Source organism: Penicillium cataractarum, assembly GCF_028827025.1.
Source record: "Penicillium cataractarum strain IBT 29864 chromosome Unknown utg000004l, whole genome shotgun sequence".
In the NCBI taxonomy this organism is placed as follows: domain Eukaryota; kingdom Fungi; phylum Ascomycota; class Eurotiomycetes; order Eurotiales; family Aspergillaceae; genus Penicillium; species Penicillium cataractarum.
Genome location: NW_026622740.1, coordinates 1,431,412 through 1,444,719, shown reverse-complemented (window position 1 = coordinate 1,444,719; position 13,308 = coordinate 1,431,412). Strand labels below are relative to the sequence as shown.

The window sequence follows — 13,308 nt, the reverse complement described above, 5'->3', positions numbered from 1 at the left end:
TTTCTCTCGATAAATCTTATCAGATCGTGTACGATCAACTCTATTTTCATCGCCTGATTTGGCATCCTGTTCTCAAGAAATGATCGAAACAGATGTCTTGATAGCCGGAGCAGGGCCAACTGGCCTTGTTCTCGCTCTTTGGCTTCACGCACAGGGTGTCAGAACCCGCATTGTTGACCAGGGAGGTGGACCCGCCCCCAACTCGCGCGCGCTGGCTGTGCATGCCCGTATTCTGGAGCTATACCGCCAACTCGATCTAGCCGATGAGCTGATAGATCGTGGATATCAGCTACCTGCTACCAATGTGTGGGTAAATGGTTGCCACAGAGCCCACATCAACCTGCGGCAATTTGGCACAGAGTTGACACCATATCCCTACCTGCTTTCTTTCCCTCAAGACGAGCATGAACGCCTGCTCGAGAAGCGGCTGAACTCCTTTGGTATCTTCGTTGAGAGGAAAACCAAGCTGCAAAATTTTGTCGATAATGGCTCGAGCATCACTGCAACTCTGGCGTGTGCGAACGGAGCCGAGTCTACCTGCGAAGCCGCCTATATCGTTGGATGCGATGGCGCTCATTCGGCAGTTCGACACGTTATTGGGGCAAAATACGAGGGTGACACATATGTGCCACTCTTCTACATTGCTGATATTGTTGCGGAGGAGCAAGACAGCCCTATTTTTAACGGCGAAGCTCACTTGACCTTTGTCGATGAAACTTTCAATTTGATTCTACCATACGTTGAAGAACGCCACGTCCGTTTAATTGGAACGACAATTCCAAAGACTGCCCCGAGTCAGCAAACCAATACCTCGGAACCTCAAGCCGAAGTGACATTTGAGGACGTGCTCCCGGAGATCAAGAAAACTACGAATATCGACATTCAAAAGGTCAACTGGTTCTCCACATATCGCAGTCATCACCGCGTAGCAGACAAGTACCGCAGCAACAGAGCCTTTCTTGTCGGCGACGCTGCTCACATTCACAGCCCAGTAGGCGGCCAAGGAATGAACACGGGCATTATGGATGCCATCAACTTGGCGTGGAAACTCGCAACTGTGATCAAACAGCCTTCAATGACCCCAGAAGCCAAAGAGGCGCTTTTGGATACCTATGAACCTGAACGGCGTTCATTCGCTTTAGATGTGGTCGGCGCAACCGATCACGGCTTCACTATTCTCACCAGCTCGGGATTCTTCCCGCACCTTCTGCGCGCGTGGGTGATTCCCTCTCTCATTCCTCTCGTCGCCCGCTTCCATACCACCCGTACGGAGATTTTCCGACGTGGATCTCAACTAGTCTGTTGCTACAGGGGGAGCAGCATGCTCAGCGAGCCAACAAAAGGCTCGGAGATAGTACAGCCCGGTGATCGTCTGCCATGGGTCAAGACGGAGCGTGACGACAACTTCTCAACTTTGCACGATATCAGCTGGCAGGTCCACGTGTATGGCGATTCTCCGGTAGGGCTAGAGGAATGGTGCAAGACAAAACACGTTCAGTTAATTGTCTTTGAGTGGGATGAACAGCATGGCAAAGCTGGATTCAAGAAAGGTGCTGCATATCTGTTGCGACCGGATCAGTATATTGCTGGAATATATGAGGGTGCCGACCTGGAGTCCAAGTTGGACGAGTACTTCTATACGCGAGGATTATTACCATGCTAGGCATGCCCTCTGTGGTTGTTATCCTTGCGCATGGGATGATGTTTTATATTGCTTTTTGATACCTCTCCTGTCTGTAACGAATATGAAATGTAATTGTAAATTATGTCATTCGGACACACTGGCTAAATATTGCGTAGAGTCAAATCCATTACAAGGTGGAATTCAGTACCCTCTCTAGCAAACAACAGGATCATTCGTATCCTATACTTACTTCCTGTGATTCACGCGTGTTCATCCACCTGGAGATGTGCCTCCGGACCCGGGGTTCGGATCCGGATTCCCGGATCCGAGTAATTATCATCTTCGGGGATAGCAACAAGATGTAATTCCAGATTGTATGGTGATGCCCGATGAAGAACAAGAACTCAAATAAGCATAGAAGTTTCTATAAAAGCTTTGAATCTTCTCTTCAATCTGTGATAGAGAAATCATCGCACTACCACAAATAAAAACCTCAACAACCACGAAAATAACCAAATCAGACGCTTCATTTACAAATTATACTACAAAATGGCTTCAAACAACGTTGCAATCATCGGTGCTGGACTCTCGGGCCTCGCACTGGCACTTGCTCTGCACAAGCAATCTATCCCATGCACTATCTACGAAGCCCGCTCAGCCTCCCTCGATATCGGCGGCGCCATAATGCTGTCCCCCAACGCCTTGCGTATCCTCGACGCACTCGACGTCTACGAAAAGATCAAGCCGCGTGGTTTTGAGTTCACCAATCTATACTTCTACACCGACAAGCCACTCGATTCATACGAGTTCGGAGACCGGGAGAAATATCAGTACGACGCACTGCGAATCTACCGGTACGAGCTGATTGATGTGCTTCTTACCGCGATCAAAGAGAAGGGCATTCCCATCGAGTACGGCAAGAAATTCACTCGCGTCCTGACCGAGTCTGAGACGGAAGTCACTTGGGAATTTGAAGACGGCCAGATTGGTCGAGCAACCTGCCTGGTCGGAGCGGACGGGATCCATTCGCGAGTTCGGAAGTATCTCTATCCAGACCTGGAGCCGCAATTCACCAATGCAGTGGGTGTTACTGCTGCCGTTCCGACAAGTCAACTCACGGGTACGGATACATATGAAATGCCCGTGACAATCATGCACCCCAAACATGGCGCCTTTGTGATCGCAAAGCAGCTCCCCGATGGCTCTGAAGTCCTTATCGGAAAACAGAAACGCGCTGCTCAACTCGACCGCGAAGGATGGAATAAACTACTGAACGACAAGCAATGGTGTGTGGACTTCCTGCGCGAAGGAGCAGAATCTTTCCCCGAAATCGTGCAATCGTCCGTTTCCAACATTCCGTTGAACAAGATCAATCTTTGGCCGTTTTATGTGGTCCCTAAGCTTGACACTTGGGCGTCAAAGCACTCGCGAGTGGTAATTCTTGGTGATGCAGCTCATGCAATTCCCCCAACAGCTGGGCAGGGTATCAACCAGGCCTTTGAGGATGTCTATATCTACTCTTTGATCCTTTCCAAGTGCCAACAGCACAACTTGGAGCAGGGGCTGAAGGTTTGGCAGAAGGGCCGCCAGGAAAGAGTTGACCGGGTTCTCGACCTCAATGCACAGATTGATGCGCGAAGAATGCCGAAAAATCCCCAGTCTGCCCCTTCGGACTTGGATACGAAACCGTTTGACCTGGCGTGGCTGTACAGTCCTAACTTTGATGAGATGGCAGAGAGCTGGCTGGAAGCAGTTGGTATTGTTTAATTTTATTTTTCTGTGTACAAGATTTCTTTGGTAGAATGATGTTAAATTGCAAATTGTTGATACAACGCCTATTTCCGTTCCATGCATGCTAGTGCGTGTCTTCAAAAAACCATAATTTTACATGCAGTTCGTGCATCCACGTCTATATCTGGAATTGCTTCGCTTGTCACGTATACTGTCCGCAGTTGTATCATAACAAGCTCGCAGGACAAGTAGTTAGATTCGTTTATTTCTTGGACCCGTGTGACTCCCATGACACAACACCCCGAGTCCAGTTTACCACCGACAACTCAATCCGACTCTGTTTCCTCTTTTTTACTGGAAGAAACAACAATCTGGGGTGCCGGGCTTTGAGCTCGCAGAGAAGGCGCATTAAAGTTAGCCTGCAAAGCACTCGGCGAGGGAGTTACAGGTGATTGTCTAGGTTGTTGTTCAAATCGTGACAGCTCGTCCGGGCTAGTTGGTCCCGCAGATAGATTAATGGGTGTAATCGTGCCGTCGCGCTGGACGCTGTATTCGAAGGAGCTTCGTCTTGATGGAAGAGTATTTGAGTGTGGCCGGTGACCAGCTGTTCGTGCTGGAGCCGGAACTTGTAACGATAATTGTCGGAAGGGACGCTGAACGATCCTTGAGCTCCCTTCGCCATTAGAGGAGTCCGAGTCAACGCTACCAGCAAAGCTAGTGGCTCTAGACCGCGGCAAAGGAGTGTTGCTGTATGCCCTCTGAATATCTGGCAATTTGTCATTCCGCAGGAATTCACCAGGGATTTCAGGGAATTTCAATTTCTCCTGAGCATTGAATCCAGTATCTTCCATGTGACTGTGTGCTCTAGCAGCGAGTCGTCTACTCGCCGAGTTGAGAAGACGGGCTACTTGTCGTCTGCCGCCTGTATCGATGGACTTTTCGGATTGATTTGTGGTAGCACGGCGCATTCCAGACGAGACTGAAGGTTCAGTGGCTGTTCTCCCGAATTCGGTGCTGGGTCCGTCCCTTTCACTTTGGGAGCTTCGTTGAGAGTCTGAGTCCTTGTCTGTGATTGCATTCGAGATGATATGATTACACCCTGCACATGATTGACATTGTATTATAACTGGTCCATCTGGCTGATTCGGATCTTGAGTCTCTGGTTCCTGATTTTCGTTCTCCGCGTTCTCCTCGTTCTCCTCGTTCTCCTCAGCCTCCATATCGGCCGCGAGTAGAAGATACAGCGATCCGATTGCAGCAAGCCCAGTACCGACAATTGGTGCCCATTGGCCTAGAATTTCGAGTCATTGTTAGTTTCATAGTCACTTCCCAAAGTTGACAGCTTTTACTTGAACAGAAGGGTAAAGGAACGATTACCAATACTTTGGATGGGCTCAGTTTGATATTTCACGGGCGTGCTGAAGAAGTTCATCTCGCCTTTGATCAATATTGCCAGTACCGCTGCAATAAAAACCGGGATCTCAATCAGTGTCAACCAGCCTCGTACTTTGTTTGCAATGCCCGTCATTTGCTTCGGAGTTGCTCCATTGGTGCCTTCAATAGGTTGCTCATCAGGCTTCTCATTGGGTCGATCTTTGAGAGCTATTTTCTCCCAATTCTTCTCCAGGATCTTAATCCACATTGATACAAGCGATAAGATGGCTGGAATGCAGCATGCTGCTGCGAGGAGTGTCGCCGTGTTGAATGTAAGCTGATGGGGTACGGGGATCACGTATATATTGTCGGCTGATCCTTGTCGTAAAGGTGAATAGGGGCCCCCCTGGCCACAGGTCATGCCACAGGTACTGTTATAAAAGAATTTACCAGTTAAGTTCCAAGCAATTGTGGCCGGATCATCGGCAGGACAGGTTGTAGCATCGAAACGAATGAACTCCACGGTCAAACTGAGGAGTCCAGCAAGAAGGAGGCCAGTCCACAGGAATATGATGTCGCGACCGGGATTGTTGAAATATGTCTTGGACAGTCGCACAGTTACTGGTGCAGTGAGGATGCCAATTGCGCATAACTGAAAAGCGCCGTAAACATCCATATCGACAGCACCTATCAGATAGTTAGATCTGGACATTGGCACTGAAGTCGAAGCCTCGCCAGGCTTCTTTATACGTTGAGAACTAGCGACTTACCGCTTCGATGAAGAGTCGCTAGGACAATTCCATGAAGAGCTGCAACGGCAGGGAACAGCAACGCGGCAGCTAGACAAGCGCTGCGAATCCATTCTGCTTTACGTGCAAATATACAGGCTGCCATCGAAGCATAGTAACTGTCGCTCGAATTAGCATTTATTCACTCAACTAGCAGGGCTTTATCATCATGTAAGGGGCCCATACAGCACTCGAGTTCCCGGGCCATATTGCCCAGAAACTGGCCAAGCGCAGACAACCTCAAGAACCTTGGCCGTCGCATTGGGAGAGGTTAAGTTGGTGCTGCGATGCACAAGGGAGTTTCCTAGCAGCTCGATGGCGGAGGGGACTGCTGGCATTGCTAGCTGCTTGTCATTTGTCCCCTTGTGGATCAAGGTACGGAGTAGAATAAGTAAAATAAAAGGTCATAAGCTATATTCCAAAGACACTAGTTCGCCCTCCACAATCTGCCATAGCATGATGACTGGGGGGTTGAAGAACAAAGGATCTCTTGGTGCGAGATTTATCGTAGTGATGTGTCGTTTTTTACCTGGGTTTGAGTATCGCCGATGATTACGCCCATTCGGCACGTTCCTCCTTGCGTGGCGGTTGGTCAGCAACAGCCATGAGCCTCATTTTTCTTGCTTCAGGAGCCTCGGTAAGGCCGGATTGGATATCGTCGGGCGATCGACTGGTGCTCAACCAGATCTCTCGATATGGGAAGTGCCCCCGTGATGGTTGTCCGGGCGCCCGTCGCTGCTCGGGCGTTGGATACGAGACCGGGGCGCCTTATTGCCTTGCTGATTGGTACGGATGCATCCCCCATCGGGGCTGTGTCTGCATAGCGCTTCTTTTTGCTTTGGGTTTTTGAGAGGAAGGTTTGTTTTGAGGTTCGAGAAAATCCAGGTTGCAAAGAGCAATAATACATAAAGATCTGTCAGAGATGCACTTATCGAGACTGACCGTCGTGTCTTAGCGGCTTGACTGACTGCTTGTACATATCAGCTGGGGTAGAAGTGTAACATTCGGAAGATGCGGTGTAGTGCGGGGTTTCGATACTAAAGGATGCTGAAAGTCTGCTAAAAGAGGCTAACACTACCTTGGCTGTTGATCTGTGCTCTTTTATCGCTTTTTATCGGAGTACCATTGACCGTCCTTTCCCATGGGGCGCAGTTTGCTCAAATCCAGCCTTAGGCTAATGAAATCGGTGAATTTCATCCCGTGGCCGTCTAGGAATCCTGATTGCCCGTCTTCAAGAGGCTTAGTTCCAGTCAACGTCCACGATTTTTTCTTGTTGATGCGCCAAGTTGCATGTCACACCCACGACAGTGGGCTACACAGATTTTTGAAGGCTCAGCCTACGACAACGATCCCCTCATAGTTCCGACAGAGGGAGTTTATTAAAGAGCTCTCGAATGCGCTAGCAAGATCGCCCCGACAGAATCTTACCACATCGTCCTCAAATCTGACTAGATGGGAAATTTATCACACGAGTCCCCCACATTCCCCTCGCTGCGTTGATCCATTTTTCTTCACAATCACCCCAATACCACACCAAGGTCAACATCTATCATCCTAGGGGGATTCTTCAGTCGGAAGGCGAAGCGTTTACGGCCACGCGACGCCCTGCTCGGAATACTGTATCGTGGGCAAAAAAATGCGGTACTGATTGGGAGCAAGTGTTCTGACGTACGAGGCTTTTAATTCCTTGACTTGCTGGTATTTGAACACCAAACCACAGTGCGCAAAGTGCAATGTCTGACTATGATCCTTACGTCGTGATGAGTAGGGGTTGTGGAAACGCGTTTTAGGTCGCGATTGAAATTTCACGGAAGCCGATCGAAACACTTCATTTCGCTACTCTCCAGCGCCGGAGGGAATAGGCCTACGTACAATGGCTGAGGATCTAGACACGAGCAAGATCAAAAACTGGCGATCAATAATTACTCTGATTGTTTTCGTGATAACTAGTAAGCTCGAATGGGGTTCGAAGCTCGTTATCATCTGAGGCTAATTCTCGTCGCGTTTTCTCCGTCGCATAGATATTATCGTGCTATTCCCGTTCAGCGTACCGATTTATATCCCACGATGGCTCTACAATGCGACGCTGGATACCCTGAGTGCTTTGCGCATAATACCCTCTCGCAAACTTTCCCCATATAACCAAAATGAGCGCAGCTTCTTGGTGCGACTCAACATACCCCTCAACTTCGTCACTGCGCCCTTGGCAGCCGATCTTTTCTTATTGGCTATCTTGGCTATCGGGCGGAAAGAGGTACATGATGGAACACTTGGTGCCGACAACATTTCTCCGATTGATATCATGGCGTTCTTCCTGACGCTTGCCTACATTGCTATCTCCATCGACGCCTCTGGTCTAATTCGATGGCTCGCGTTCAAGGTACTCCAAAGAGGAGGTGGAGTAGGCCACCGGCTATTTTTCTACCTCTATGCCTTCTTCTTCGGACTGGGCAGTTTTATCGGCAATGATCCTATTATTCTCTCCGGTACAGCATTCCTCGCCTATATGACTCGAGTGTCGAGCAATATTGTACACCCGAGAGCCTGGATCCACAGTCAGTTTGCCGTCGCAAATATCGCATCGGCGATCTTGGTCTCCTCCAATCCGACGAATTTGGTGCTTGCCGGTGCCTTCGAGATCAAGTTCATCGTGTACACTGCCAACATGATCGTCCCAGTGGTAGCCACGGCTATCGTCATGTTCCCGTTCCTACTATACATCATCTTTGCTGATGAGTCTCTTATTCCATACTCCATTCAAATGCATGAGCTCTCAGAGGAAGCAAAGGCTAGGAAACCAGTCAACCCCAATATTCCCCACGCAAGGGGCAACGCTGAAGAAGAGGAAGAGATGAACAATGAAAATGGCAAATTGCTTTCTCTCGAAGAAATCATGAATCCATTTTTGGATAAGGGAGGCGCTGCATTTGGAGCAGTGATTATGGCTGCGACGCTCATCACCCTTCTTGCGATCAACGCCTCAAGCCAGTCTGGCCAGGATCGTCCCGTGTTTTGGGTCACCTTGCCTGCTGCCTTCATTATGTTCTGTTGGGATCTTGCATCAGGTTGGATCCATAGACACGAGACGCGGGAAATTGCCGCCAAGGGACGTCGAGAAGTGGAAGCTGCGAGGGCAGAGAGGGAACGACAAGAGTCACTTCGAAATTTGCAAGAACAAGCTGATAATGCTAGTGTTCGTCATAGGCGATCAGGCACTCAGGATATTTCCTCGCAAAGCCCCTCCCAAAGCTCTGTGGACGGTGGTAAGGTCTCTCACGGTGACCCAGAAAGTAGCAGCGGCACGCGAGCTTTACCTGATGACTACGAGAAGCGTCTATCAGACCTGGAATACTCTGGAGATGAAACTTTCCAAAGGATGCCCGTGTCGGTTGGGGTGATGGATAATTCTCATAAGCTCACTCTCAGCGCTTCGCCCGAGCCTCTGGAAGTGACCCCAACTTTCGCAGTAGACGAGGAGAAGAGGGACAATATGGACCTAAAAGAGACAAATTCTCACCAAACCCTGGTATCTCTTACAAAGGACCTCCACCGGTGGCTGCAGGAGACTTTTCCCACCGTCACCGTGGTGGTCTCGCATATGCCATTTCCGCTTGTTCCATTCGCGCTATCCATGTTCGTCCTCGTCCAGGCACTCGTTACCAAGGGATGGGTGCCTGTATTTGCTTATGGATGGGATCATTGGGTCAACAAGACTGGGACGGTAGGGGCAATTGGCGGGATGGGCTTTTTGTCGGTGATTCTTTGCAATGTAAGCACTGCCGTGATGTGATAACATTTCCATTGACCTGAAGGGCTAACCATTGTTTTCCTGATCATCAGTTTGCCGGTACAAACATCGGCACGACTATTCTCCTGTCTCGAGTCATTCAAGCGTGGCAACAGATTCATCTCAACAACGGAATTCCTATTAGTGATCGCACATTCTGGGCTTCTGTGTACAGCATGGCCATTGGGGTTAACTACGGCGCCTTTAGCACGGCGTTCAGCGCATCGCTAGCCGGTCTTCTATGGCGGGATATCCTACAGAGAAAGCATATTCGTGTTGGGAGTATCGAATTTGCCCGAGTCAATCTCCCCATCATTGCCATCGCCATGGCCGTTGGATGTACCGTCCTCGTCGGCCAGATCTACGTTATGCGGAAAGAGACTCCTTATGACGCATGATTGTACTCTTACAATCACTTATTACAAGCGACACTCAAAAAAGGCACTTCAACGACCGATCAACATGAAGACATGATATATGATTTTTCTTTGACTCTCCTTCTCAGAGACCTATTTGTTCTATCGCTGGTTAGACTAATCCCCATGCTCATCAATACTTCGCACTCTGAGATGCACACCCTACTATACCCTAGCCGGGTCTTCCGATCCAAATTGTGCTTCCCAGTATTTCTTCACACCGCTGCAAACACCAGTACTGTTCTTCCAGCTTTCAAACTGTGTTTCCAGCTCACATCCAGTCCAAAGTATGTCCGCCCAGAACTGTTTCTCGACGTCACGACCAAAGGCATTGATGGTCTCTTCTGGGATTGTCCAAGCCCGCGTATATGACCAGTCATCGTTAAAAGCCGGCTTGACAGCGTGTTCCTTGGAGAAAACGGTTGCTGGGTTGAACTTTGGGAAATTCGCGTGGATGAAGAACGGATGTGGAGGGGACGCCTTTGACCCATTCACCCTCCATTCTCCCTTCTGGACTAGCTTGTAGTCCTCAATGGGATTGAACTGAACCATTGCTGATCCAGCAAGCCCACCTTCTGTTCGATGTCCCATAGCACAAATAGGTTCGCTGACTTGGTAGAATGGTTCACCTAGCGCAGCAGCGGCAGTGATGAAAGTCTCCTTATCGCCCTCGCCTGCTGCGCCCTGCGAAAGAAGACGGTAATAGTGCGTAGGTCCCCAGAAATTGTAGTAGGTGCAAAGCAGAAGTGTCTTCAGATGAGTCTTCTTGGAAATCAGAAGTTCACCGGATTCCGTTGACGGTCGTGAATTCATCGATACCACCTCCTGGGAGGAAATCTCGTAATAGAACGGAGACGCGGATGAAGCCCAGAAGTCTGGCCAAGTAACCATTTTGGTACTCTTGAAAGGCTCATTCTCGAAAAGGGACTCGGGTTTAGTGATCGGGAAGGCGTCGGCATCAAGGAACAAGATCTCCTCGAATGAAGAGAATATCATCGCGAACGGCTTCAACTGATATTTTTCAATCTTGACCGATCCCGGGACGGCGTTGATGATATCTGTCATGACAATGCATTTGGCGTTCAATGAAGGCAGGACTTCATCACATATATTTTCCTCGTACTCGTCGTGCGTAGCTAGAAAGACCTCCACAGGGAGCTTTGAACCCGTGCGACGTAACATGCGAAGTGAAACTACCAGCACTGGTAGGTATGAGCCTCCTGCAGTTGTCACTAAGCCCTTAGTTTCTGGTATATAAGACAGCTGGGGTGCGTCTGTGCTGATTGCTCTCACGAAGTCGCTGTGAGCATTCTTCATGCCCAGCACCTCCTTGACGGACATCTTCAAGAGCTCCGGCCGGGCGATTGGGTCGGATGGCTTGAAGCCACTTGCCGGAGCATTTCCAAGGCGTCGTGGAGGCTTGCATTGCGGCTCATATGCCAACAGCAGAGGCTGAAAGTCGCGCCAGAAGTCGACATGCTCGTTTGTATGGTGGGAGTACGTCACTTGTACGTCCTTGACTGGGGGTGCTCTCTGCTGAAGCCCAGCCCGGGTTGCCAAATACCAGATAGAGAGAGCAGCGAGGGACAGCACAAGGAGGAGACGGCCTCGGCGCGTCACTCGTGCGAAGCTCATCTTGGTAATTTCAAAAACATGGACAAAAGAATCTGGGTCTGAAGAGGAGACAAAACAAGGTGAATGGAGATAGGGAGTGTGTTGTGGAGACAGAAGAGTCCCAGTCACCCTAAGTAGAAGAATTTACAAGGGATCGTTACAGGTACAAGCTTAACGGATGCATTTAGACTTGATTTGTTTTCGCATTTGTTCCTGGCTCAGGTAAATTCTAATGGTTGGATTCTGAAGGACGCTCCAATGATCGCCCGGAAGCGGCCCTTCTACGTCTCCCTTGGGTCCCGCCGACCGCGAGATTATCCAGCAAAGTGCGTTCGAAAACACGCAATTTTCGATTTCAGGCTACGAAAAGGAGACTTATGGAAATAGAGAAATATTTTACAAAGGTTGGCGATAGCAGATATCAACCTTTTGTCATTGTATTCGTTCTTCTTCAAAAACTACTCAAGTACAGTCTCTCTTAACGCGTCCCTGGGTTGTCGCCCGGATGCGGAAGGCAAACAGGGTAAATCCAAGCCCAGAACATCAGTTAGCTTTAATCGGGTCAATCGACGCAAGATGTGTTACGATTAATAACTTACTTTGTTTCTCGCCTCGTGGAAGTTCCAATCACCGCCTCATTTTTACTGGCTTCAGTCGATCCTGCAGGCCTAGGTCCGCCAGGTCGAGGCTTGTAGTACGCGAATCTAGCTCACAGCTAATCTATTCATCAGGAGTCAAAGAGTAAGAGAGCTACTTATTCGAGACAATATCTCAAACTAACAGTTCTCAGGTAATGCACTCGGACCTTTGGAAATGGGTTTCAAGGCACTAACAAGGCCTTTGTTGGCTGTGACTCTCATCCTCGGTTGCGTGGTGAGTCTCTATACAATATTCAGCTACATCTAGCTGACCATAGCTGCGCAGCTTGTTTGGAATCTATTTACACTTCAATGGCCAGCCTGGCGCCCGTCTTCGAACTTTTACGACAAGGTGACCAAAGGCGTTGGAAACCTCTACCCGGGGACCTCACCAGGTAGTGGAGGCTACGACAAAACCACCATTTCGGCTGATGGCACAGTTCATTCATCAGGCTCTCACTCAAAGTCAAAAAAGAAAATTGTCATGGTGACAGGCAGTACGGGCAACAATCGAATGTTGGGCATGCCACATATCAAAGAGATGGTATACGAGAATCGCATGACATACGCTGAGAAACACGGGCTGGAGTTTATGTGGGCGAACATGACCAGCTATAACCTACCCAATGGCGCACCAATCTACTGGAATAAGATCCCCATTTTGAAAGATGCCTTCGCCCGTTTCCCAGATGCTGAATGGGTCTGGTGGATGGATATCGATATTATCATCATGAACATGTCGCTCAGTATTCATGATCACGTCTTATCGCCAGAGGGAATGGCTCGCAACATCCTTCTTGATCACCCAATGACTGGAGCTGGTGGGGGTGAAACTGGCTTCCGTACCCCGGCAGCATACCACCCCGACGACATCAATTTTGTTATCTCACTAGACAATTGGGGCATGAACGTGGGAAATTTCCTTATGCGACGAAGCGAATGGAGCGACTGGCTGCTAGACTTGTGGATTGAGCCGCTCTATATATCCCAGAATTGGGTGTTCCCTGAAAATGACGGATGGACACATATGTGGCAGTACCACGAGATCGTTCAAAACCACACAGCCTGCATGGACCAGCGCTCGATGAATTCATACCCGGAATACAATTTCCTTGGGCAACACTGGCAACCTGGAGATCATATCGTTCATTTTGCAGGCTGTGGCGGTGATCCTATATGTGAGAGTGCGTGGGCCAAGTACTGGAATTTGCGAGAGGAGGTCGATGTCCCGGCGTCTGTGAAAAGGAAACTGGACGATGGTACTGCTGAGATTGAGGCAGTTCAGGGTAATGTCGGATTGTAACCATCAGATCGAGCTATCTAGGGGTTTTTTATG

General features: G+C 49.2%; 6 protein-coding genes across 6 annotated transcripts; 4 read left to right on the top strand and 2 right to left on the bottom strand.

Moving 5' to 3' along the window:
• Window positions 1-79: 79 nt before the first annotated feature.
• N7496_005070 (putative FAD binding monooxygenase) lies at window positions 80-1,663 on the top strand (the record flags this gene model as incomplete). The annotated part of the gene is made up of 1 exon (XM_056697999.1): window positions 80-1,663. One exon carries the CDS (start codon window positions 80-82, stop codon window positions 1,661-1,663), a length of 1,584 nt encoding a protein of 527 aa, XP_056556524.1.
• A 510-nt stretch (window positions 1,664-2,173) lies between these two features.
• Window positions 2,174-3,391, top strand: N7496_005069 (FAD-dependent oxidoreductase; the record flags this gene model as incomplete). Its single annotated transcript, XM_056697998.1, has 1 exon — window positions 2,174-3,391. One exon carries the CDS (start codon window positions 2,174-2,176, stop codon window positions 3,389-3,391), a length of 1,218 nt encoding a protein of 405 aa, XP_056556523.1.
• A 290-nt stretch (window positions 3,392-3,681) lies between these two features.
• Window positions 3,682-5,855, bottom strand: N7496_005068 (uncharacterized protein; the record flags this gene model as incomplete). The annotated part of the gene is made up of 4 exons (XM_056697997.1): window positions 3,682-4,646; window positions 4,733-5,416; window positions 5,500-5,636; window positions 5,704-5,855. 4 exons carry the CDS (start codon window positions 5,853-5,855, stop codon window positions 3,682-3,684), a joined length of 1,938 nt encoding a protein of 645 aa, XP_056556522.1.
• A 1,535-nt stretch (window positions 5,856-7,390) lies between these two features.
• Window positions 7,391-9,702, top strand: N7496_005067 (putative arsenite efflux transporter ArsB-like; the record flags this gene model as incomplete). The annotated part of the gene is made up of 3 exons (XM_056697996.1): window positions 7,391-7,466; window positions 7,539-9,286; window positions 9,358-9,702. 3 exons carry the CDS (start codon window positions 7,391-7,393, stop codon window positions 9,700-9,702), a joined length of 2,169 nt encoding a protein of 722 aa, XP_056556521.1.
• Window positions 9,703-9,885: 183 nt separating this feature from the next.
• N7496_005066 (alpha-mannosyltransferase) lies at window positions 9,886-11,355 on the bottom strand (the record flags this gene model as incomplete). The annotated part of the gene is made up of 1 exon (XM_056697995.1): window positions 9,886-11,355. The coding sequence occupies one exon, from the start codon at window positions 11,353-11,355 to the stop codon at window positions 9,886-9,888; it is 1,470 nt and encodes a 489-aa protein (XP_056556520.1).
• A 1,140-nt stretch (window positions 11,356-12,495) lies between these two features.
• N7496_005065 (uncharacterized protein) lies at window positions 12,496-13,275 on the top strand (the record flags this gene model as incomplete). The annotated part of the gene is made up of 1 exon (XM_056697994.1): window positions 12,496-13,275. One exon carries the CDS (start codon window positions 12,496-12,498, stop codon window positions 13,273-13,275), a length of 780 nt encoding a protein of 259 aa, XP_056556519.1.
• Window positions 13,276-13,308: the final 33 nt, after the last annotated feature.